This window comes from Lutra lutra, chromosome 13 (genome assembly GCF_902655055.1).
Source record: "Lutra lutra chromosome 13, mLutLut1.2, whole genome shotgun sequence".
Lineage (NCBI taxonomy): Eukaryota > Metazoa > Chordata > Mammalia > Carnivora > Mustelidae > Lutra > Lutra lutra.
The window spans coordinates 75,561,572-75,584,452 of NC_062290.1; the positions used below are offsets into that span (position 1 = coordinate 75,561,572).

The 22,881-nt window shown below is 57.1% G+C and overlaps 1 protein-coding gene across 8 annotated transcripts in view; it reads left to right on the plus strand.

Moving 5' to 3' along the window:
* Positions 1-21,797, plus strand: part of RGS3 (regulator of G protein signaling 3) — a 119,166-nt gene extending 97,369 nt beyond the window's left edge. For 7 of the 8 annotated variants that reach the window (XM_047699393.1, XM_047699395.1, XM_047699394.1 and 4 more), the window contains 6 exons: positions 6,757-7,692; positions 15,366-15,430; positions 18,697-18,798; positions 19,186-19,247; positions 19,882-20,048; positions 20,848-21,797. In XM_047699393.1, the coding sequence (XP_047555349.1) occupies positions 6,757-7,692; positions 15,366-15,430; positions 18,697-18,798; positions 19,186-19,247; positions 19,882-20,048; positions 20,848-21,033 (1,518 nt within the window). In that variant the 3' untranslated portion in view covers positions 21,034-21,797. Of the gene's footprint in view, positions 1-6,756; positions 7,693-15,365; positions 15,431-18,372; positions 18,470-18,696; positions 18,799-19,185; positions 19,248-19,881; positions 20,049-20,847 lie in introns of those variants that run through there. The other variant, XM_047699403.1, reaches the window with a different exon arrangement.
* The last annotated feature ends 1,084 nt before the right edge of the window (positions 21,798-22,881 follow it).

Consider the following 22,881-nt stretch of genomic DNA (forward strand, 5'->3'; position numbering starts at 1 on the left):
GAGTTTGCTAGCTCTGCATCTGGGGACAAGGGGCGGCCGAGGTCCAGCCTCTTCTGCATGGGCTCCCCATGAGATGGAGTGCTGTGTGCTGGAACTGGTCCCACACCAGGTTCTGGTCTGCGTGCATGGCCTGATTCTTTTATATGACCTTGGGTACATCACCTTTCTTCTCTGGGCCTCATTCACCCTCTCTGTTAACTGGGGCTGCTCTCCAGAATTATCTGGGGAATCAGAAAAAAGTCAAGACGCCAACCCTACTCTTAGGGAATCTTATCCAGTAAGGCCTGGAATTGGGCCCAGATACAGGGTATTTTTAAGATGCTCCACCGGTGATTCTAAAGTGTACCTCTCTTTTGAGAACCAATAGTCTGGATGAGTGCTATTTTTAATGTGCAAATTAGTCTCTTGGAATCTTGGTAAAATGCAGATTCTGACCCAGCAGCTGTGGGTTGAGGGCTAAGATCCCGTATTTCATGTGGGCTTCCAGGTGCTGCTACTGCTGCTGTCTCAGGGGCCCCATTTTAGGTACAAGATGGCCCTGAGACATTCCCTGGATTGTCCATTCATTCATTCATTCATTCATCCCTCGTCAAACACTTGAAATGGGGAATGGTGGAAGGCAAAGCCAAAGGGAGAGAGAGCCCAGACTCACTCAGGGCTATGGAGTTGGAACTTCAACTGGAGGGGCTGCCGCTGAGAGGTCCCCATTAGTTCCAGTGGGAGATGACTGTGTCGGGAGGGAGGTGGTGGTAGTGGAGATGGAGGGAGTGGAGAGATTTTTTTTTTGCCCCTAAGTTAATCAACTTTGTTTTTAGAGCAGTTTTAGGGATTGAGAGGAAAGTATATGGAGTTCCCATGTATTCCCTGTCCCCTTTCTTGCATCCCCTACCCCAATGGAATGATTCTGAAGATTTTCCAAGGGACAAGCAGGAGGTTTTGGTGAGTTGGCAGGGAGGATGGTGGTGAAGGGACAGTGAGAGAGGATGATACCTGGGTCCCTGGCTTGGGCAGCTGGCGATGGCGTCCTCGAGGGAGTGGACTCATGTTTGGCTTGGGCGCGTTGAGTTGGGGGCACTGGCGGGATGCGTAGAGGGGGTCTCTGTCTCGTGGTCTGGGCTCTAGCCACACAGGTGTCCTCTGATCCACCAGGGTGCTGGCCTCCCTGCCCACCCAGCAGACCCAGGGCTCAGTGTCATCGCAGAGTGGCCTTTCCCACCTGCCACTGCGTTCCCTCCCGACGCAACTTGTGGTTTTCCTGTCCGTCACCACCACCCTTTGTATCCATTACGTGTTTCTGTGGGCGACGTCGTGGCTCCTGTCAGTCCTTCCTCTCTGGCCTCGAAACTCCGCCAGCACAGGGCTCATGTCTTTTTCATCTCCTGTCATACTCAGCAGAGCCTAGGACAGTGTTTGGAGGCAGCGCTGTCGCATGAGTACTTGGTGAACACCTGCCCCTGGGATCTAGACTCAGGAGACAGGTCAGGGCTGGCAGTGTGGGCTGGGTGGTGGCCAGGTGGTGTCGATGGTCACCTGGGGAGGGGATGGGGGCACAAGGGAGTGTGCAGGACTGAGATGGGCGAGGGCCTGGGATGGGTTCCCATGCTTGGGCCAGGAGGCCCTGGACCTGGTGAAACAGGGGTCATCAGACGGGTGAGGGGAGATCCAGGGAGAGAGATGTCGAGGTTGGGTTGTCCCATGGTGGCCGTGGCTACCATTCAGGGGCTTCATGTGCCCTCACGGTTCCTGGCTCAGGGGCACGTCAGCTCCGCCCTCCTCCCACTGTACTGAGTAGCTGTTAGGAATCCTGTGTTGTGGCTGATGGAACTGCCTGAGATCACCCAGCCGGTGCACGAGGAGGGCGTCAGTCTCCAGAGCGCTCTCCACTGGAAAGTGCTGGCCCTATGCCCCGTGTTCTGTGTCAGACCTGTCATGCTGGGGACGGGGTTGTGGGGGCGGGGAGGAGAGCAGCCTGGAGGCTCTGAGCTGGCGGCAGAGGCAGGTGGTGGCTCCAGCCTCTGAGTGTCAAGGAATGAGGCTGAGGAGCAGGACCAAGGCTGGGCTGGGGGAACGAAGCGCAGGCCCGGCCGCTGAGGTTCCTGGAAGCCAGCCTCACACCAGGGACTCGGGAGCCAAGGAGCCGCTCAGGAACCCAGAGCATGCCAAACTCAAAGGAGCCACCCCACACACATCATATTGTGTGGAAAGGCCCAACTCTAAAGTCAAGCCCGGAGGTCAGGGATTCTCAGAGTCTCTGCCTCTCTCCAACAGCATTCCAGCTCACAGAGTACTTTCCTGTCCTTTCTCGGACTTGGTCCCCTCAACCCTCTAGAGGAGGGGAGGTGGTGGCAGCAGGAAGTGTCCTCACTTCACGGTCCCATTTCCATGGTGGAGGAGACTAGAAGTGACAGCCTGTCCCACAGCCAACAGAGGATGGAGTGAGGATTCCAGCGGAGGTCTTCTGGTGTGTCTGTCCGGTGTTCTGGCCGTGAGATCTGAGCTGTGTGAGGGCCACCCCAAGAGACGAGAGACAACGGTGAACCTCAGTTCATACTCCCCGCCCCTCCGCTGCAGTGCAGGAAGTGGTTTTTGAGGGCCGATGCAGAGCCCAGCATCTGTAGTGGGTGTGATGAGCCATCTCGGGGTGAGAGCTACAGGATGACCCGGGGTCAGCAGACCTGGCTCCACATTTAGTAGCTGTGTGACATTGGGCAAGTCACTTCCAGCAGCTCATTGCCCATCCCCTCTCCCCCAACACAGGGCAGCAGGGCTCAGGAGCTGCTCTGGGAGTCCCACCTACCCCCCTCCCCGGCCTCTTCTGAGCCCGTGATTGCACTGGAGGCAGAATTTGATTAGATCCTACGTAGCAGCTCCATAGAGAAGGCCTGGCTCATTTCCGGTGTGCTCCTAGCCAGCAAGACATGGACAGAATTAACACTGGCCTGCCAAGCCAGAGAAGCAATGGATGGACAGGAGAGATGCAGACTCCCCCTGGCAAGGGGACGGCTGCACAGAGGCCCTGGGCCAGCAGGCAGATCTCTCTGGGCCTCTGTGGCTGGATTCTGTGGCACAACTGTCGGGCTGGGTGTTGCCCGTCAGCTGCCCGGACCCGCTTCAAGAGGCCACGGCCTCTTGATGGGCATCTGGGTCCTAGCCTGAAGACCAGTTGTCCAGCTTCTAGTTTTTTCTGCTCAATACAGGACAGAGATCATGTCTGACTTGTCTCCTTCTGTCCCTGCAGGGTTTCCCTCAGTGCCTGGAGCCAGAATGAATGCATGTAGGTTAGGACATATGTGTGTCCCCGTAGTCCTTCCCCTGCCCCCACATCCTGCTCACAGAGCCGTGTCGACACAGCGGGGCCGTGCGCGTGTCCTTCTGTTCTTCATAGGACAGTCCCGTGCTCTGGCATCCCTTGTGACATAGTCTCATCTTTATCTCTTTTCCTGTCCTAATTCCTTCCCTGGCCACCCCTCCCCGCTGATTTCTGAGGTTTCCTGTATTTGCTCCAGAGGCCCCCTCGCCCCAGGGCACTCCCAACCCCAGCTCACCCAGGAACACTGGCCGGACCAAACCCCCGTGGGCACTTGCATGAGCCTGATCCTGGAGCACAGGGAAGAGCCAAAGAGCTCTGGCGGGTCCTTCTTGCCTGTATCTGCCCTAGGTCCATGAGGGGACCTCAGGTAGTGCCCAGCCTCCCCCTACCCCCCTTCCCTCTATACTCCTGGGTCCATCATATTGTGTGGAAAGGCCCAATGAAGCCAGGAGATACCCCTGGCCGGCAGACATGAGTACTGATACTAAGTCAGCCTGCAATTTCTTAGGTAACTCTCTGAGCTTCCGGGACCTCAGTTTCCCCATCTGTAAAATAAGACCAGACTAATGATAGCCACCATGTTACCAAATGTTTCGCCTGGACCAGGCCCTGTGGGGAGCACTGAGAATGGTCCCTGTGAGTGCGGTGTGATATGATGGCCCTGTTCCTGGTGAGGGGACTGGACCGAGAGTTTGGGAGGCTGGCCAGAGTAGCACAGCTGGAAAGCGACACCACTGAAATCTGAACACTGATTCCCCCGGCACTCTCAGGGCCCTCGGGTCCTGGGTGGTTTCTCTGCTGCCGCAGGGCGGGGGCCCTCTGGGGACAGCAGCACTTCCCCTCCTGGCTTTGTTTGGTTTGGCCTCAGTTTGGGGCAGGATTGGCAGAGGCAGGCTGACTTGCATTTCTGGTTTTGGGTCTGTGGCTGCACTTTCCCGAGAGTGGGGGAGGCCGGCTCAGGCTCAGTCCCTGCAGGGACAGGCCCTGCCCCACCCCCACCCCCCAGGAAAGGGGAAATGCGGTCTGCTCCCCTCTGGGCCGCTCCCCATGCCAGGCCCCCAGGGCACCAGTTACACTGCTTCCTTCTGTCTGTTCTTCCAGGTCTGGGGTCTGGCTAAGGAGGGAGGGTGATTGAATGTGAGGCCAGGGAGCTGGCTGTTTGTTTTCCTAGAGGAGAATGCTCCCTGGCGGGTGGGGTGAGGGGCGGAGGACTGGGCTGCTCAGGAATGAGATCAGAAGCAGGCCTTGGAAGAAGGAGCCAGAGGCCCTGCTCCAACCCCAGCTGAACCCCCATTTGGTGCTAGTGCTGTGGGGCAGGTCTCTAGGTCCCTCTCCAGGCTGGGCCTCAGCCTTGCTGTCTGTCCATCAGCAAGGGAGCGGTCTCTCTCCCTGAGAACAGTCTGGTGGGATTAAAGCGCAGACCTTGGCTTCTAAACGAGAATTCTGCATTGAGAGGCCCACCATCACAGTCATGAACTTTGATTCTCGGTATGTGGCACACCTTGCTTCCAAGGGTCCATGGGAAGGATGGGCTGCTGTTGGAGGTTTGGGGCTCTTCCCTCTAGACCCATTGTTCCAGTCACCACAACTGCCACCACCACCAGCATCCAGTTCAAGAACTTAGAGACTTTCAGGGCACTTGGCTGACCCAGTCAGGAGAACGTGTGCCTCTTGATCTGGGGATTGTGAGTTCAAGCCCCCCATTGGGTGTAGGACCTACTTAAGAAAAAAAAAAGAGCTTTATGCCTTCTGTGTTTATTCTCCTGGTTTGTCACTTGTGCGTGTTGGTTATCTCATTTAATAGGTGGGGACCTTGAGACCCAGAGAGTTTAGTGACTGGCTTTCCCTGCCTCCCCCGCTGTGTGATTTGCCCTTGGCTCCTGGCCCTCTCTGGGCCTCAGCCTTCCCCTCTGTGCACAGGGGATTTGGGATCATGGATGTTTGAGGGGCTGAGACTGTGAGGTGTGTGGGGTCCCTGGGTGGAGTCATCTCCCACCTGCGGGTACGATTTATAGAGCAGGGAGTCCTTGCGGGTGGACACCTGTCTTCATCTGCGCCTGAGAACAGAACTCTGGCCAGATCATCCTAGAGTCCTCTAAGGCCCACTCTGCTGCCTCACTCAGCCATCCTCTCCGCTGGGGTGTGGGGGGGTCCCCTTTCCCTTTCATGCTCCCAGCCCGTGGCCTTTACCCATACCATGCTTTGATATCAACTCTGGTGCTCCCAGATGCCAGTGGGAACCTTGCCTCATGTGGGCAGCTCTCTGCTGCTGCCTTGAGCCATGGCTGGGCTGCAGACTCTCAGATAGGAGCCCGGCTGGGGATCCCCAGGCCTGAAAGGAAGTCTCAGCTATGGGCCCAGGCTTTCAGTCCCAGGCACGCATTCCTATACATCTCTATGATCCCCAGAGACATATGGCCACTTTTCCCTTGGTGAGTTCTAGGTGGCCACGGCCTCTTAATGGGCATAGCCTGGACTCCAGATGGTTCTTGCCCCAGCATTCTGAGTCCTTGGGTGCAGTGAGGGGCCCAGTCCCGGCTTGAGACCTGCTTCCCCCCATGTGGTTGCAGCCCTGTAGATACTCCTGCCTCCTTCTCTGAGCCCCGGTCTTCCTGTGAGCAAGCTCGCTCTCAGACTTCATCAAGGGCACTATTTTTCCCTTTGCAAACGAAATCTGTGGGAATCCAGCAACAACGCCGAGGTTCAAAGGGTTGCGTGTCAGGCAGGAAAGGCTTCCTTCTGTCTGGAGCCCCTGAGGTTCGTCCAAACCCAGTTTAAAAACCCCTGGGTGGATCATCCCTCAGTGAGGTCCCCATGTGCCGGGACATCGGTATCATCCAAGGGTGGGCAGTATTTTGAAGTTCTGGTTTCATTCTAGTTTGCTGGTTTCAAAGAGATGCTTAAGTTTCAGAGCAAGTTCTTGTTTGAGGATTTTTTAGAACTTTAGTTCAGGTAGAAGATACCCTTTGGCCAGGTCCAAGGTTCTATCAGTTTGTGATTGCTCAGGCTTGGGACTGGCTTTGGTTCTGGTCCACGAAGGCAGAGACTGCCTAGCCCCTGCTTCACTCGTGGAGACACCAGAGGGCTCTTAAGAAGATCATACGAGGAGTGTTTAATTTGGTGCGGTCCTGGCAGGCGAGAGGATCCAGATAATAGTGGTTACCTTTCCTTCTTCCCCTAAATGACCAACCGTGCTCTTGATGGAACAGAAAGAAGATTCAAGCCAGAAGACAAGGGTGGGAACCCATGTGCAGCAAAGCCCAAGGGGGCCTTCTGTTTCCATCTCTCACTTCAGCTTTCAGACTGTGGGGTGTCGGGTGTGGGGTTCAGGCCATTGCCTGATTTATTTCAGCCTCCAGGATGTTGGCTCACGCACAGTGCCAGAACATCTCATAGCCCTCTGTTCTGTTCCCTCGAACCTTTCTTGTTTGCTTCTTGTTTCCCAGATGTCTGAGCCAGAGGCGGATGAGAAGCGAGAGATGCCCTTGGAGGAAGGGAAGGGGCTGGGTGCCGAGGACCCACCACCGAGCAAGGACCCCTCTCCGGGCCAGGAGCCTCCTTCAGGACAAGACTTGCCACCCAACAAGGACCCCTCTGCTGGCCAGGAACCTTCGCCTGGCCAAGAGTTACCATCTAGCAAAGACTCACCTTCCTGCAAGGAATGTCCTCCAGGCCAGGAGCTGCAGCCAAGCAAGGACTCCCCACCATGCCAGGAACCCCCTGCAGCCCTGGCCCTCCCTCCCTGCCAGGACCTTCCTGCTGGGCCAGAGCCCCCTCCCAGCCAAGACCTCCCTGTCATCCAGGACGCCCCTGCTCAGGAGCTTGCTCCCTGTCAAGACCTGCCCCCTGGCCAGGTCCCCCAGCCAGCTGAGGAGACAGAAAGCTCTGGGGAGCCCCCAGCAGCCACCGGGGACCCATCTGCGGCCTCCAGGCCAACCTTCGTGATCCCTGAGGTCCGGCTGGACAATGCCTACAGCCAGAAGGCGGGGGCAGAGGGGGGCGGCCTGGCCGATGAGGAGGATGGGGAGGAGGCTGAGGAGGGGGACGAGGGTGAGGAAGAGGAGGAGGAGGACACGAGTGATGACAACTACGGGGAGCACCATGAGGCCAAGCGCAGCAGCATGATCGAGGCGGGCCAGGCTGAGGGCGGCCTCTCCCTGCGGGTGCAGAACTCCCTGCGGCGGCGGACGCACAGCGAGGGCAGCCTGCTGCAGGATACCCGCGGGCCCTGCTTCGCCTCTGACACCACCCTGCACTGCTCGGACGGGGAGGGCACCACGTCCTCCTGGGCCATGCCTTCGCCCCGCACGCTCAAGAAGGAACTGGGCCGCAATGGGGGCTCCATGCACCACCTTTCCCTCTTCTTCACAGGACACAGGAAGGTAAGAAGGCTGAGGGTGGCTGGGAGCGGGTAATAAATGGGGAGGTAGAGAGGAAGGGGGTGGGTCTGGGAGCTGCAGGGGACAATGCCGTCCCACCCCGGCACCTCCTGAAGCCTTCCAGGGAGACTTCTACCCATTTGACAGAGGATCCAGCCGAGGCACGGAGAGACCGAGAAGGCCATGCCTGTGTTAAGCCCGTGACTCTGACTCCAGCAGCTGTGTTCTTACAGCTCCCTCGGACTGGGGGTCCCCACCGAAGTAGAGCAGGTGTGGCCTTGCCCAGGACATGGTCTTTGGATCTGAAAGGTCTGAGTCCTTGGCTGGAGGACTGTCTTCTGTAGTAGAACAATTTAGACTCCGTCCAGGCCTAGCCAGACTAGAAATCCATCAGCCAACAGTGACAGCACACATCTACCCTGGGCTGGCAGTATGCTACGCAACTTATTTTTTGTTGTTTTTAATTTTTTGACACAGAGAGTGAGCACATGACTTGGGGGTGGGGGCAGAGGGAGAGAGGAGAGAATCCCAAGCAGGTACCACGCCCAGCATGGAGCGCCCCCTGCCACCCTGATGCGGGGCTCGATCTCACGACCCTGAGATCATGACCAGAGCTGAAATCAAGAGTTTGATGCTTAACTGACTGAGCCCGCAGGCGCCCCAATTCTAAGCAGTTGAGCTGACCTCACTGACGTTCACGAAAGTCCTATGAAGGAGAAACTGTTGTAGTTCCCCACGAATGAGGAGACTGAGGCACTCTGGGGTTATCTCACTCACCCCAGGCCACGCGGTTTATAAATGTCTGCCCCAGCACTGGATTCTGGCTCCAGGGCTGGAGCGCATCGCCTCCATGCTATTTGCCTCTCACAAATATTTATAAATAGATGAATAAGTGTTTATTGATTCCCTGCCATGTGCCAGGCCCTGTGCTCTGTGCCACTGCGAGGCCGCAGGAATGTGTGTGGCAGCTCTCAGCCTTTGAGCAGTGAGCTGTCTGTGGGGGGAGACGCTGGCCCAGCAGTGAAAAGATTGCGTCATGGCCCCAAAGCCTGCTGGTCAGCTTGAGCCTAGGCTCCATCTCTCACTTACTGTGTGACCTTAGGTGAGTCACACGGCTCCTCTGAGCCTTAGTGTTCTTCTGTAAAAAAAGAGATGAATTACACTCATGTCCCAGGGTGCTCGAGGATGAACTGGAAGAGCCTGTTGCCTGGTGACCCTAGTTCCGGCCCAAGGCCAGGTGCATGGGGCGGGGGTGGGGGGGGTAGGGCAGGGACCTGGGATTTTATGGAGGAGAGACCTCAGGGCCTCAGGTCATCAGGGAGAGTTTCTGGAGCAAGAGGCCGCTTGGCTGGGGCTTGACGGTTGAGCAGGTTTGGAATAAAGAGCGGATGAGACAGGCGTTCTTTGAAAGTGGACGTGACCTGGGCACACCGTCTGTAGAAGCATTTGGCTAGAACAGGGGATTCCTAAAATGCAGGGATGGCAGAGACATGGCACGCATGCTGCCCTTCCTGCCGCCACACCCAAGGCAGACGTGACTAATGGATTCCAGTGCATTTTCCCTCTGAGCTGGGCCATGGCTTCAGAGGCCTTCTTCACCTCAGGCACTAGTGAGAAGGCTGACTTCACTGCTGCAGGGTGTTTGGACTGGAAGGACAGGCTGGGAGACCCCACCCCCACCCCCACCCCACCCCCACCAAAAAAGGCCTTAAACTTTGGGCCTAGAAATTGGATAAATCTAAAGAACTGGCAGTGGATCTCAGTTTCCTCATCTGCAAACACGTGTGGTTCTAAATTTAATGTGCCCCGTAATGACCAGGAGCGGCTTATTAATACATAGATTTCTGAGTCTCCAGCCCTAGGCTCCTAGAATCAGGATTTCCAGCAGGTGGTGCCCAGAAACTTGCATTTTAGACCAGCCCCCCAGGGACTGTGCTGTTCCCCACAGTGGGAATATCACCATCTTTGGCCATTTCTTGATACAACTAGAGAGAGTCTAGAACTCTGCCCTACCCAGGTGAGACCTCAGGCTCACTCAGACCAGGCCGAGCCATTCCTGTCCGGTGGGCACTGAGATCCCAGGGCTCACTACCCACCAGGCCTCCCGATCCTGACTCCACACCCACTCCCCAAGACCCTTCCATGTTCTGTTCTGTCCGTAAATACAAACACCTATATGCAGACATGCCCACACCTTCACGCACACCCTTCTAGTTCCCCCTACCCGGCTGATCCGAGGGCCTGTTTGGGGGCAGATATGCCTGGACCAGCTCTGTCGGGTTTCAACTTCCTCCTCAGGGAGCCCTGGGTTTTCACTGGCCTCCCCCACCCTCTCTGGGCCTCTCATTTACTTTCTTGGGCTTGAGCCATAGCGTTGGCAGGGGTTTCAGAGGCTGTGCCCCATGGTTTCCAGTGGCCCAGCTGCCAGTCCATCCTCGTGGACATCCCACTCACTGAGGCCATCTGGCTTCGCCGAGAGCCCTGCCCTGCCCTGGAGGTCGAGGCTGGACCAGTGCCTGATCCTGTACCACCCCTCATGGCCCATGGGCCTGGGGCAAGTCCCTGCCCTTTCTCTGAGCCTCATTTTCTTCATCAGTGAAATGGGTATGGTAATGATACCTCCTTTGTGGGACTGCAGGGAAGGTTAAGTAGCCCCACATGAGTGGAGCGTTTCGGGCCGTGCTGGTTCTCGGCACTCGGTGGGTGCTCCATAAATGGGAATTGTGTTGATGCTGAGGAGGAGGAGAGCAGTGGCAAGTGTGACAGCAGGTATGCCAACGTTCACAGAGTGCCTCCAGCTCCCTTTCCTGGTGCACAGCACCACTGCTGGGTGGGCGCCCTTGTCCTTGTCCTCCAGTGGGGAGACAGAGGCTGGGGGAGAAGTGTCTTGTCCCAGGCCACACGGCAAGTACTGCCGGAGCGGGGCTGTGGCCTCCCCCTGCCCAGTCCTCCCTGGCTTGACCCCAGACCCTGCATATCTCAGGCTGGTGAGGGACTGGATGTGGGGGGCTGTGGCAGGGGGGAGGCAGTGGGCTCTCTCATGACTTCCATCTCCCTGGCTTGGGTCTGGTATGGACCTGGCTTTCTCGGGAAGGTCAGCTGCTACTTACAGGCCACTGTTTCTAGGCTGTGCCAGGCAGGAGGCGAAGAGGAGAGGGACGAAGTCTTTAGGGGAAGTCAGACAGACCTGAGTTCAAATCTCAGTTCTGCCTCCTCCTTCCTGGTCCCAAGTAAGACCTTGGCCAAGTTATGTCTTTCTTTGAGCTTTTCATTTTCTCTTATAAAGTGAGAGTGTTAAATCTTCCTTGGATTTGTCCCAGGGATTCGAGAAGATTGCAGTATATGGAAAGCTCTGTGCCCGTGGCAGGGATCCTGTCACAATGTGAAACCTAGGAGGACCCGAAGAGCTGATGTGGCCCTGGGCTGGTGGTTGTGCTGCTGTGTGGCTAAGCTGAGCTGCCCGGAGGGCCGGCTGCCTGTCACGGGGCAACAGTCCCTGCGTTACCGCTCCCCCCACCTGTCACCTTGCCCTGTTGGGCGTGGAGCGATTTCTTTCTACTGGGAGCAGGAACATCTGAACCAGACAGATCTGAGAGACGGCCCACTCGCTCTGGTCATTTTACAAATGGGTTGCCTGAGGTCCAGAGAGGAGAAGACCTTCCCCACCAAGGTTAACTCCTGGGCTATCCCCTGGGCCTGTCTCCCGATGCTGAGTTGAGTTGTCTCACAGCGCCCTCTGCTGCCAGACCCCTGCCTTGCTGGCTGCCCCTTGGCTCCCCTCAGGCAGAGCCTTCATCTGCCCTTTTCCTGGGAGCCAGAGAAGCCCTGAGCACAGCTGTGTCTGGGCCCAGGTTGCTGCCCTTCAGTTCCGCCTAAGCCTGGCCTGGCGCGGCCCAGGGTCGTGGGTCGTCCTTTGACAGTGAGGAGACAGAGGCTGCAGCCCCTCCCTGGCCACACTTCCTTCTCCCCTCCTCCTGCAGGGACTGGCTTGGGCAGAGGCTAACTGCCACGACAAGCTCCCCACCTGGGCGGGAGGTCAGACCAGAGCACCCCTAAGATGCCTTCCAGCCTCACGCTGTGACAGTACCATCTAGCCCCCTATTTACAAAATGCTTAGAGAAGAATTATTGCCGATGTCCAGACAAATACGTGTTGCATTTAGACCCAGTGTTTCCACAAGGTTCTATAGGGTCCACCAGGCTGGGCCAGGTCAGAGAGGGGCGGGGTGTGGGAGACTGGTGCCAGGCATAGCTGGGGAGCCCCAGAAGTTGGGTCGAGACCAGTGAGAGGAACCAGGTGAGGCCCCAGCTGACAGGAACCCTTGGTCGTGGGTGGGCTTTGGAGCTAGGCCTGAAATGCCTGGCCTCTTGCCAGCTCGTGGAGCCTAGGGCCTCAGTTTCCTCCCCTGCGAATGGGGGCAGATGACAACAGATAGTTCTCAGAACGGTGGTGAAGATGAAATGAGATCAAAACGTTAAAGCCCTTCATTGCAGACCCTGGCACATAGTGGGGGCTCAGTAACCAGGCACCATACCCACTGCAGCTGGAGGTCAGCGAGTACTGGTGCATACCAAGCACTGGGCTAGGCTCTTCCTGTGTGTTCACTTAGTTAATTTGCACCACACCCCGATGCGCTGGGTCTGGTTATTATCCTCATTTTACAGATACAGAGACTGAAGCACGGAGGGAGGTTGTAACTCAGCTGAAGTCAATGAGCTCAGAAATCACTGAGGTAGGATTCCAATCCAGGCAGTTTAGAAGTGACACTCTTAACCACAACTATTATTATAGTTATAATTACAGTAAGAATTATAGTTATTATTCCAGGGGGCAGGGAGCTCCCAGTGCCTGGAGTGGCCGGGTGGGGGCCAGGCGGGCCCCAGGGATTCCTACCTGGAGTGAAGGGAGGCTCCCCTCCATTTCCCTTTCAGCAGGGAGGGCCCCATAGAGTAGCAAGGCGGTGGGGAGCAGATGAGAAGGAGAGGCCTTTAGTGTGCTGGGTACTGGGCAGGCCTTGCTGTTGCTCCCGGAGAGGGAAGCCTTGGGGGCCACTGTAGGGCTGGGAATCAGAACCCTGACTTTCTGGCTGTTTTTTCTCTGTCTAGGCTGCAGCCCCCCCCCCTCCAATGCCTGAGTTTCCCCAGATGCTCTGGGGGTCAGCGCCCAGGGCCTGGGCTATCGGGCTGATTGGTGTGGGTTGGTCCTGGCCGAAGATGACCCCCTCCCAGCAGTGGAAGGAAGAGCCCATTTCCCAACAGTGCAGAGGCTGGGGGTGTGGGCGGGGCGGGAGTGGCCCCCAGGCCCATTGTGTGGGCTCGATAAAGTACGGAAGCTGAGGTTAGAATGGGAGGAAGCCCAGGGCCTGTGGCCCTTTCCCACGGGTGGGGGCTTTGGGCACTGCCTAGCCCGCCGGAGTAAACGCAGCCAGTATGCACACTGAGGCCGCAGTGGGAAGACTCACTGAGCAATGACCTGGGCAGCCCTCGTTACAGAGGGCCCCAGCATCGTGCCCCAGGGGCCGAGACTTGATAGTGGTAACTCTCCCGACAGCCAGGGGGCTGTCACCCCACCTATGCTGTAGCTAATGAAGCTGAAGCTAGGAGGCTAAGGAACTCCTCCAGAGTCAGCGGAAATAGGACCAGTACCTGCTTCCTGCAAACCCGAGCTTTGGAGTCCCCACCATAGATGGGTGTGTGCCTGTGTGTGCACGTACACACCCGTGTTTACAACCCTGGCAGGGCAGTCTTGTCAGGAAGGAGGTGGCACTTCCCCGAGTCTTTTACTGAAAACATTCAAAATGTGCCCGATCCTTACATTGGAGTAGCAGCATCCTCTGGTGGAGAGATGCGGGCTTTAAATGCACACACCCCTAGAGTCCCACTGTCACTTCAACTCCGGGTATCTTTGGGCAAGTGCCTTAACTTCTCTGAACCTCCGTTTGCTATATGGACTTACGCTGAAGATTAATGAGATAGTATCTGGATAATGCCCATCCCGGGGTCTGGTCTACAGGACGAATTCATCCTTCCTTCCATCCATCCATCCATCCATCCATTCTTGCATGGGTGTGTATTCCACCGATGCTAGTAGCTCCCCCTGCTGGCTATATCTGGAATAAGGCGACTTTTCTTTCCAGAATTAAGGCCACCTTAAAAATTAGCCCATCTTTATTTTACGAATGAGGAAACCCGAGGCCCATGGTGGGGCTCATGAGGAGTCAGAGCTGAGATCCACACCGGGTGGTATTTTGTCTTGTCTTGGGGCGTAGTGTCCATACCTCTCCCATCTTGGAGCATTTCCTGGGCTCCTGCTCTAGGGTGGCACTATTGGGACCTTGGATTTCCACTGGAGGAAGGGGACAAGCACCAGCAGGGCAAGGGAAACAGAGGACAGCCCTGGTAGAGACGGTGGGAATCTGGAGTGGTCTGGAGAACAGGAGTGGCAGACTGGGGGGAAGAGGAGAGAGGGCATTCCAGGAAGGGGACATGGCACCAGGAAAGGGGAGGGGAGAGAGAGGTGGGGGAGGTGCAGTCGCACCTCAAGGGCGCGGTGGGGGGATCCAGCTGCAAGCTGGGATTCAGGCAGCGAGGGCCTCCAGACTCATTGTTCCCAGCCTGCTTTCCCTCTCTTGACGCTTCCATTCATTTGACAAATATTTGCTTTAGTCATGAGAGTGAGATGCTCACCCTGTGAGGATGACCCAGGCAGACAGAGGCCTTGCTCATGAGATCTCACAGTCAAGCAGAGGGGACAGATTTAGAAAAAGCTCTTTCGAATGTGGTGGGGACTTCCAAAGAGGTGTAGGGGGCACGGCCTTTATCTAAGGGTCCGGGAGTGCTCCCTAGGTGAGGAGGAGTTAAAGTGCCTTACCTGAGGCTGGGTTGTAAAGGGAGATGGGAGGGTCAAAAAAGCATCCCCTGTGGAAGGTCTAGCACAGGTAAAGGCCTAAGGTGACAGGGCAGGTCAGGCAAAGACCTTCCATTTGGCTGGGGGGCAGGGTCAAGGAGGGTGCTGGAGCAGGGGTCAGGCCAAGAGATACATGAAGGAGTTGTAACTGATGTTCAAATGCAACTTTCTGCCCAGATCCTAAGATAGCAGACCCTGTGTATCATGTCACGGAGTTTGGGTGTTACCCTGGAGGCACTGGGGAGCCATGGAAGACTTTAGGCAGGAGAGGTTCTTTCTGGCCTGTAGGGCAATTCACTGTCCACCCTGCTGACCAATCCCAGGTCTCTGCCAAACTTCAGAAGCCTGAGTTAGTCATTAGGATCTCGATTTCGAAATTAAGAAATCGAGGCTCACCAAGGGATGGTGACTGGCCGAGTAACACGGCAGAACCCCTCCTGGAGCCCCTGCACTCCAGTCTGCCCTCCTGCCTGCAGCGATCTGTCTCCAGATCAGCCATCTCTGTTCTGTCTTCGGCTTCTCCCTTGCAAACCAGTCTCCTCGTTGCACCGGGAGGAGACCCCTTTGGCTGGAGGATCTGCCAAGCCAACCACACTTCATGGACAGACTTTTCCCAGTAACAGGCCTCCCTGTCCCTCGCCTGAGGGGTAGGAGCTATGCAGGAAAGGGGGTGGGGCTGTTTGGAGGCACCATTGGATCCCTAAGGCCCTCTTCGCTCAGGCAGCAGCCTTCGATGCCCAGGCTGTAAAGTGTCTGTCTTTCTTCCACAGATGAGTGGGGCTGATGCGGTTGGAGATGACGATGAAGCCTCTCGGAAGAGAAAAAGCAAAAACCTGTACGTTGGAAAGTTCCCTGTCCTCAACCTTGCGATCAGGGAGGCACCCCATGTTCCCACCCTTCCTCCTCGGTCCTCCGGCTTGTCTCTCCTCCAGGAGTACGGGTGGGGAGAAGGGGCTGTGTCAGTCCTACCCTAGACAGACACCAGTGAACAGCAAGATCTTTTAAGACTTGCCCATGGCCCCAGGGTGGGGTCACTAGGGTCCTGGGCATCCAGCCCTGCCCTCAGCATTCATGCAGAGCGAGGCAACGTGCTGATTGAGTACCTGGAGGCCCCAGGGAACCAAGCAGAGGCAACCAGCCAGGTTGTCCTGGCCCTGGCCCAGCCTCTTGAGCCAAGCAGTGGCTAAATGACCTTGACGAGTGCTTTGCGCCCTCTGGGGAAGGACACGGGATTCCCCCTTTCTCCTCTTGAGCTCTCGAAGGCTCGCAGTCTTTGGCATTGCCAGGAGGTGGCACTGCTAGTCCGGGTAGTGCATCCCACCTTTTTGGCCTTTTTGGCCCTGAGTCTGGGGCCTTATGCACCTGGTTTGGAGGTTCATTAGAGGTGCCAATTCAATGAACAGAGCGTGGGTGGGTTCTCCTTGGGTGTCCTTGTACACCTGGGCTCAAGGCCCTGGAGACTAGGGGCCAGATGGAGAGGAGGCCATGGGGAGCGCCCCCCTCCAGGTGGTTGTGTAGTGCCCACCATTACTTGCCAGTTCGGCCTGGAGGAGGAGGACAGGAGACTTCCCAGATGCCTCCTACAGCCACTTCCCTGGCCCCTGCTTTGGCTAGCGTCCACTACTCTAGAAACTCTTTCTCCCCCATCTCCTCTGCCCTTCTCCAGGTTCCTGCGGCAACTATAGGCTGCTCACACTCTGCAGCCAGGAACCATCCCGCCTTCTAGGGAAGGTGACATGCTCCAAAAATAGCCCTTTGCACTATCACTGGGTCCAGGTATCACCAAAGCGGTCACTCCCTGGGGTGCAGCAGTGGGGGGCCGTGGAGGGTGGCACCTGGGAAGCTGGAGCTCTCCCTGGCCGGTCCCAACTCTAGCCTCTCTTCAGGATGGGTTCGGCCTTTCGAATGCCCAAAGCTCACATTCTTAAACGCTTCATCAAGGACCCTTAGAATCTGGGATGATAATAAAAATAACATTTGTTGTGCCAGGCACTGTTCTATGTGCGTCCCATAAATTGTATAATTTAATCTTTACCGTTATTTTATTTTACATTTCCTTTTTTCTCTCACGTACCCTGTTTGCCCAATGAGTAAACCGAAGCAGAAAGAAGTTACTTGTCTCAGGTCGCGCAGCAAGTACGCGGCGGAGTGGAGATCGGATACCTGGAGTGCTGCTCTGAGAGTATAAATATGAATATATGTATTTTTTCTCTCAGAGCCTGTTCTGTTGAAGCTCAGTGTAGGCTATTCTGAAGGAGGTTTACAGAAGCCCTGCTAGGTAGGCTTTGAGCCCCTAGTGATGAGAGTCCTTTCCCCAGAAGCCACTCATTCCATCTCTTCATGGCTCTGATTGGAGGAACGTGCTCCTTTAGCTTCCTCTTGTGGGTCGCTGTTCTGCCTTCTGGACCCACAGGGGAACACCCGGGGCCTGTCTGAGCTCTGCCACCCTGTCAGACCACTAAGCCCCAGGAAGTCCGATGCTGGCAGTCCAGCCCCCTCCCCCCCTACCGGGCATTCCGGGGTGGGGGGGGCGGGGGCAGTCCTCACCCAGAGGACTGCCCATCCCTGGACTCCTCGGCCTTAGCTCATTAGCTTGGACCTTCTAGAGCAGGGTCCCCATCCCTGGGAAGCTGCCTCAGACATGCAGGACAGGATATCTGGGCACTTTTGCCCCAGGCAATGTGCTAACACTTTATGCGCATTTTCTCCTTGCTTCTCAGAACAGCCCCAGGAGGGGTTGGATGGTTGGTTGGTTCTGAGAGGTGAGGTGGCTAGACCAGGAGCACACAGTTGGCTACTGCTGGAGCTGGGATTTGAACTCCAGGCTGCATGGCTCCAGAGCCTCACACTTAACCTCCACGGGGTACCACCTCCTTCACTGACTCACCCAGGGCGTCCCAGAGGTCTTAATGCCGCTTTAAGCCCGAATAACTTCAGAAGCATAAATACTACAAATTCAACAAACACCCATGTGAAAGTTGAATTATTCAGATTTCTTAGACACTTGCTTAGCTTTGTGATTTTTGCCAACACATTTTGGATTTTTAACTTTGGTTATAGTCAGCGGTTTTTATCTTTAATCGGAAGAACAGAGAGCAAAACTTAAGAATAAAAAAATGTGTCATTCAAAAACCACAAAACTCAGTGTGCATTAAAAAAATTACATAATTAAAATTCCAAATGACGTTTTGGAAAGGTTATAGGACTTGTACTCCTGCAGTTATCTGAGCTCGAACCGTACTCAGACTTGTGGGACACCGTACACATTCACGGATGCGTGTATCCAAAGCCAACGACAGGCCCAGGCCTACTGCCAGGAGCTATCCTGGAGCTGCCCTGGGTAGGGGGTCTAGAGACAAGGGGGGCAAACGTGGCCATGGGGCATTCAACCCCTTTCTCGCCACCAGCTTTGCCCAGTCCTGAAAAGGGCTGCCTCCTGGGGGAGTGGCAAGGCTAAAAATGCTTCCTAGCTAAAAATAGCCACTCCTGCCACCCTGGTGGGCAGAGCCCTCCCCCCTTCCCTCCCAGCAATTTGCTGACTTGTTTTCTCCTCCTCCCCCTGGCGCTGCCATGGCAACGGGGAGGCCGGTCACAAATAACTGGGCCTGGCTTTTTGTCGGGCAGGCCCCAGAGGCCGCCCCTTGCGGACACTTGCCCCTTTCACGGGCTCCCTCTCTGGGTTGGCCAGGAGGGATATTTTCCTCCTCCCTCCCCCTTCAACCGCCCCCCCATCCTGGTCCCTCCCATTTCCTGGCTCCTCCTGTCTGAGTCCCAGCCCAGCTTGTGCCTGGGAGCCCCAGTCATCTGGTGGGGATCCCGGCGATCGCTGGGCTGCTGCACACGCTGGCTGCTGCCTGCCACCCCGGGACGCAGGGTGAGGAGCTGGGGGTGCTCCCTGCAGACCGTCCCGGGCCCCAAGGTGGGGGGCCCTACAGAGATGCTCCGAGGCATGTACCTCACGCGCAACGGGAACCTACAGAGGCGGCACACGATGAAGGAGTAGGTGTCTCCCCTCCACTGCGCGCACCCTTCCCACCCTGAGGTTGCAGGGGCCGAGCGTGCCAGGCTGACCGACACCCCCTTCTCTGCTTCTACCCCCAGAGCCAAGGACATGAAGAACAAGCTGGGCATCTTCAGGCGAAGGAACGAGTCCCCCGGGGCCCAATCAGCGGGCAAGGCAGACAAAATGGTGAAGTCATTCAAGTAGGTCCTTTCTGCATCCCTGGGACCCCTCAGGCACCCACTGGTCCCCAGGGGAGCAGGGCTGGTGGTGGGGTTAAATGGAAAGGTGGGGGGTTTTTTGGCTTGTTCCGGCTGTGGGTTAGATGGAGGCTCTCTTTGAGGGAGGCTGGTACCTGGCAAGCAGCAGCCCTCATGGGGAGCGGTTGCCGAGCAGGGGCAGAGGTGGGACCCAGAAGGGATGCTGGCCCAGAGAGAGAGGCTGGGCCCCCTTCTGGGCACCCCCTCCCCTGGGCTCAGCCACTGCCCAGGCCAAGGGCAGCTAACAGAGACCCCCACCCCTCTAGCCCCAGCCACCGCACTTCCCTGAACCTCACGGTGCCTCACTCTGCCCCTTCCCTTGCCCCTCAGGCCCACCTCAGAGGAAGCCCTCAAATGGGGTGAGTCCTTGGAGAAGCTGCTGCTTCACAAATGTAAGTGGGGGCCGGCTCCCCTCCCTGTGTGATCTCCCCCCGCCCCCCCCCCCCCCCGCCTTCCCTTTCCTTCTCTCCCAGACCCAGAGAGCGTGGCTGGTCCCAGAGAGCTCCCCTTTCCCTCTTTCCTGGGTCCCATCAGGTGTCCCTCTGTTGGAGAGGCTGGGGCCCTTGGGCTGGCCTTGGAGCCGGCTTCTGCCAGCCCCTCCCTGTCCCTGGGAGCTGGCACTGCCTGCAGGAGGCCGCTGGGACCTGTGTGCTCAGACCCAGAGATTCCCAGAATAACAATAAACATTTCCACGTACTGAGGGCTTCCACTGGGTCAAATGTGCCCTGCGTCTCATGGGCAGGATCCCTCTGGTCCTCACAGGGCTCCAGGAGATAGTCTCATGACCCCCATTTTACAGATAGGGGAACTGAGGCACAGACATGGGCGAGACATGGCCAAGGCCCACGGAGAGGCTGTGCAGGGGGTGGGTCCACATCCTGGGGCTCCTGGCTCTCCGAAGTGATTATTTTACTAAGCTCCCCACATTTGCACCCTAAAAGGCCCCTAGAGGGGAGGCTGGGGGGGTCCAGAGGGCAGAAGGGGCTGGTTCTGCCTCTCATCCCAAGGCCTGGGCTTCTGTCACAGATGGCTTAGCAGTGTTCCAGGCCTTCCTTCGCACCGAGTTTAGTGAGGAGAACCTCGAATTCTGGCTGGCTTGTGAGGACTTCAAGAAGGTCAAATCACAGTCCAAGATGACAGCCAAGGCCAAGAAGATCTTCGCTGAGTACATTGCCATCCAGGCCTGCAAGGAGGTAAGGCCACGGGCTGGGCCCTCAGGTCCCCCAGCCCCACCCCCAGCTCCAGTGGCCTCTCATGCCACAGGTACGTGGCAGCCTCAACGAGGAGCCCAGGAAGGGGAGAGGCCAGAGTGACTCTTGGGGACTGTGTGTCTAGAGCAGAGAGGAAGCAAGTGGAGGCCCCGGGAAGAACAAAAATCCGTCAGTAAGAGAAATGGCCACCATCGAGGCATGGGATGCCGGGCACCCACCAAGCCCTCCATGGATGCACTCTTTTATTGAATCCTCACGACAGCCTGTAAAATGGGCTTATTATTATCTGCATTTTAAAAATGAGGAGACGGTCTCTGAGAGCCCAGGTCGGAGTCGCTACCATCTAGGGAGTGCTTACTGAGGGCCAGTCCCTGGGGACCGAGTTGCAGGGGATGACCTGTGGACTGACTCCCTATCTGCTTACCATGGATGACCTTGTGTAGTCTGTGGCACTCTTAGAAGAGTATACCATCCTTCCTAGCCTACAGATATGACAGTGGGCCTCAGAGCACTTAGGCGGTCTGCTTGGGGCTACATGCCTCCGTCCTGCCCTGCTGGGATTCCAACAAGGCAGAGGTGGTCTTTTCAGGCCCTGTAAACTCTCCGCCCTCCAGTGAGGGACCCAGGCAGGACTCGAACCGCTGCTCCAAGGGTCTCCACTCGACGACTTAAGATGGGGAGCAGAAGGGCTCAGAAGTGAAGGGCCCCATTCCTGCCCCCCCACCCCCAGGTCAGCCCCCTGCAGGTGAACCTGACCCGTACTGCCCTCTGCCCCCCACAGGTCAACCTGGACTCCTACACGCGGGAGCACACCAAGGTCAACCTGCAGAGTGTCACCCGCGGCTGCTTCGATCTGGCACAGAAGCGCATCTTCGGGCTCATGGAAAAGGACTCCTATCCGCGCTTCCTCCGCTCTGACCTCTACCTGGACCTCATTAACCAGAAGAAGATGAGTCCCCCACTCTAGGGGCTGCTGGGGTAGAGTTCCGTGTTCACACCAAGTGGGCTGGGCCCCCTTCCCACCTGCCTCTCTCCCTCTGTGACGGAGGGGGCAAGCGAGCCCCTGGAGGCTGCGTCTCCGGACGGACGGACAGACGGACATTCGGATGAGCAGCCTGGAGGAAAAGGACTGGCCCTGTTGGGTCCCCACTGCCCTGGTACGAGGGGACCCGAGGGCCCTGGCAGGTCAGGGGCCCCGGCTGAGCCGGATCTGGAGCTGCTGCTCCGTGCTGCGTAGACTCAGCAATGACCAAGTTCCTTAAAGAACTGGCTGATGGGGCAGGAGGCCTAGCTGTGGGCTCCAGGGCTCTCCGGGGTGGGGAGTGCGGTGGGGCTCGCAGCTCAGACCCACCCCCACCTTGAGTTTTATTTATTTAAACAGTAGTCGGATGCTTGGCACGTCATCCTGTAATAGGAAATTTTTGCCTCATCGGTTTTCCTAATTTACAAGTGCAATATTTTAACCAACGCCTTGTGAAAAGCCACCTCGCCAAGAGGGTGGACACCACTTTGCAGTTTCAGGGGATTTGCTGGTCCCAGGCACCAGGGGCGGGTAGCTAGGCCTTCCAGACTGATGAGGCCTGGATGGGTGGGTGCTGCGTGTGACCTCGCACAGAAATCCCGCACCCCCACTGAGGGAGGTGTCCCTCGGGGGCCCTGGGAAAGCGTGGCCCCCTCAGACCACACAGTAGCCGAGCTCTGGAGCAAATAAAAGGCCTGTGTTATTTCTCATTGTTGACCCTTTCTGTGTGTTCCTGGGTTTGAGCTTTCCCAAGGTGGACTGGGGCGCGGGGTGGGGGTCAGTGGGCGGCTTCTTCGCTCTTGCTGTCACCCGCCTCCCAACCCTATCGGAGCTACACACATCGATACCCCGGGGCTCGGGCTCCTAGGCACTCTGCCATGCTTGTTCCGTGTAGCCTCTTATCTTCTCCACCAGCCTGGGAGGCGGGGGTTATGCCCATTTCACAGATTGGGAGAGCGAAGCACAGACAGGGTGGGTGACTCGGCCAGGGTCATATGACTGGCAAGTGGCAGAGACAGGGTTCTGCCTAAGCCCCGCTAGCTTCCAAGCCTGTACTCTGGATTGCTGTCCCCTGCTTGCCACAGGACGGAGTCCTAGCTTGGCTTTCAGCTGGCTCCATCCCTTTCATTCTTCTGCCCATGGAACCCTGAGATTCTAGCATAACTTTCAGGTGACACAGGACTGGTTGGTGGAGGTGGACAAGGCCGGCCCCTCAGGCTGCGGATGGGCCCATGGATGCCGGTCAGAAGGAAGGAAGAGCGGGGCAGGTGACAAGGAGTAGGTCTTACAGAGAATCCCTCTCTCTCCCTAGAGAAGGCTCCCCACTCTGTGCCTAACTGGAGATGCAAATTTAGGCAAGGCCTGGTCCAAAGCCGTGTTTCCCAGGAGGCCCTGGACCACTGACCTGGAGGGCGTAGAAGAGAGCCTGGAGCCTGGGCCAAGCTGATGCCAGAGCTGGACCCAGAGCTGGACCCCCGCCCCCTGCCCCCACATGCAGCCTGCCAGGGTCTGGGGGTCAGGGGCCTGGGCGCCGCCTGGAGTGGGGCCTGACCCAGCTGGGCTGACTTCCGTGACGCCAGATGGAGTTGGTGCAGGAGGGGCTGGGCTCCGTCTCCCTGGATCTTATTCTTTACTTGGGGTCCTGGGTTCGGGTCCACCTGCCATGACTTGGAAATGCAAAGGACATGGGGCTTTGTAGACGCTCTCCTCTGTGCCTCCCCTCACTGTTTGCCCTGGAGGCCCAACCTAGGGCCAGGCATACAGTAGGTGCTCAGTATGTGTTACAGCCTTTTT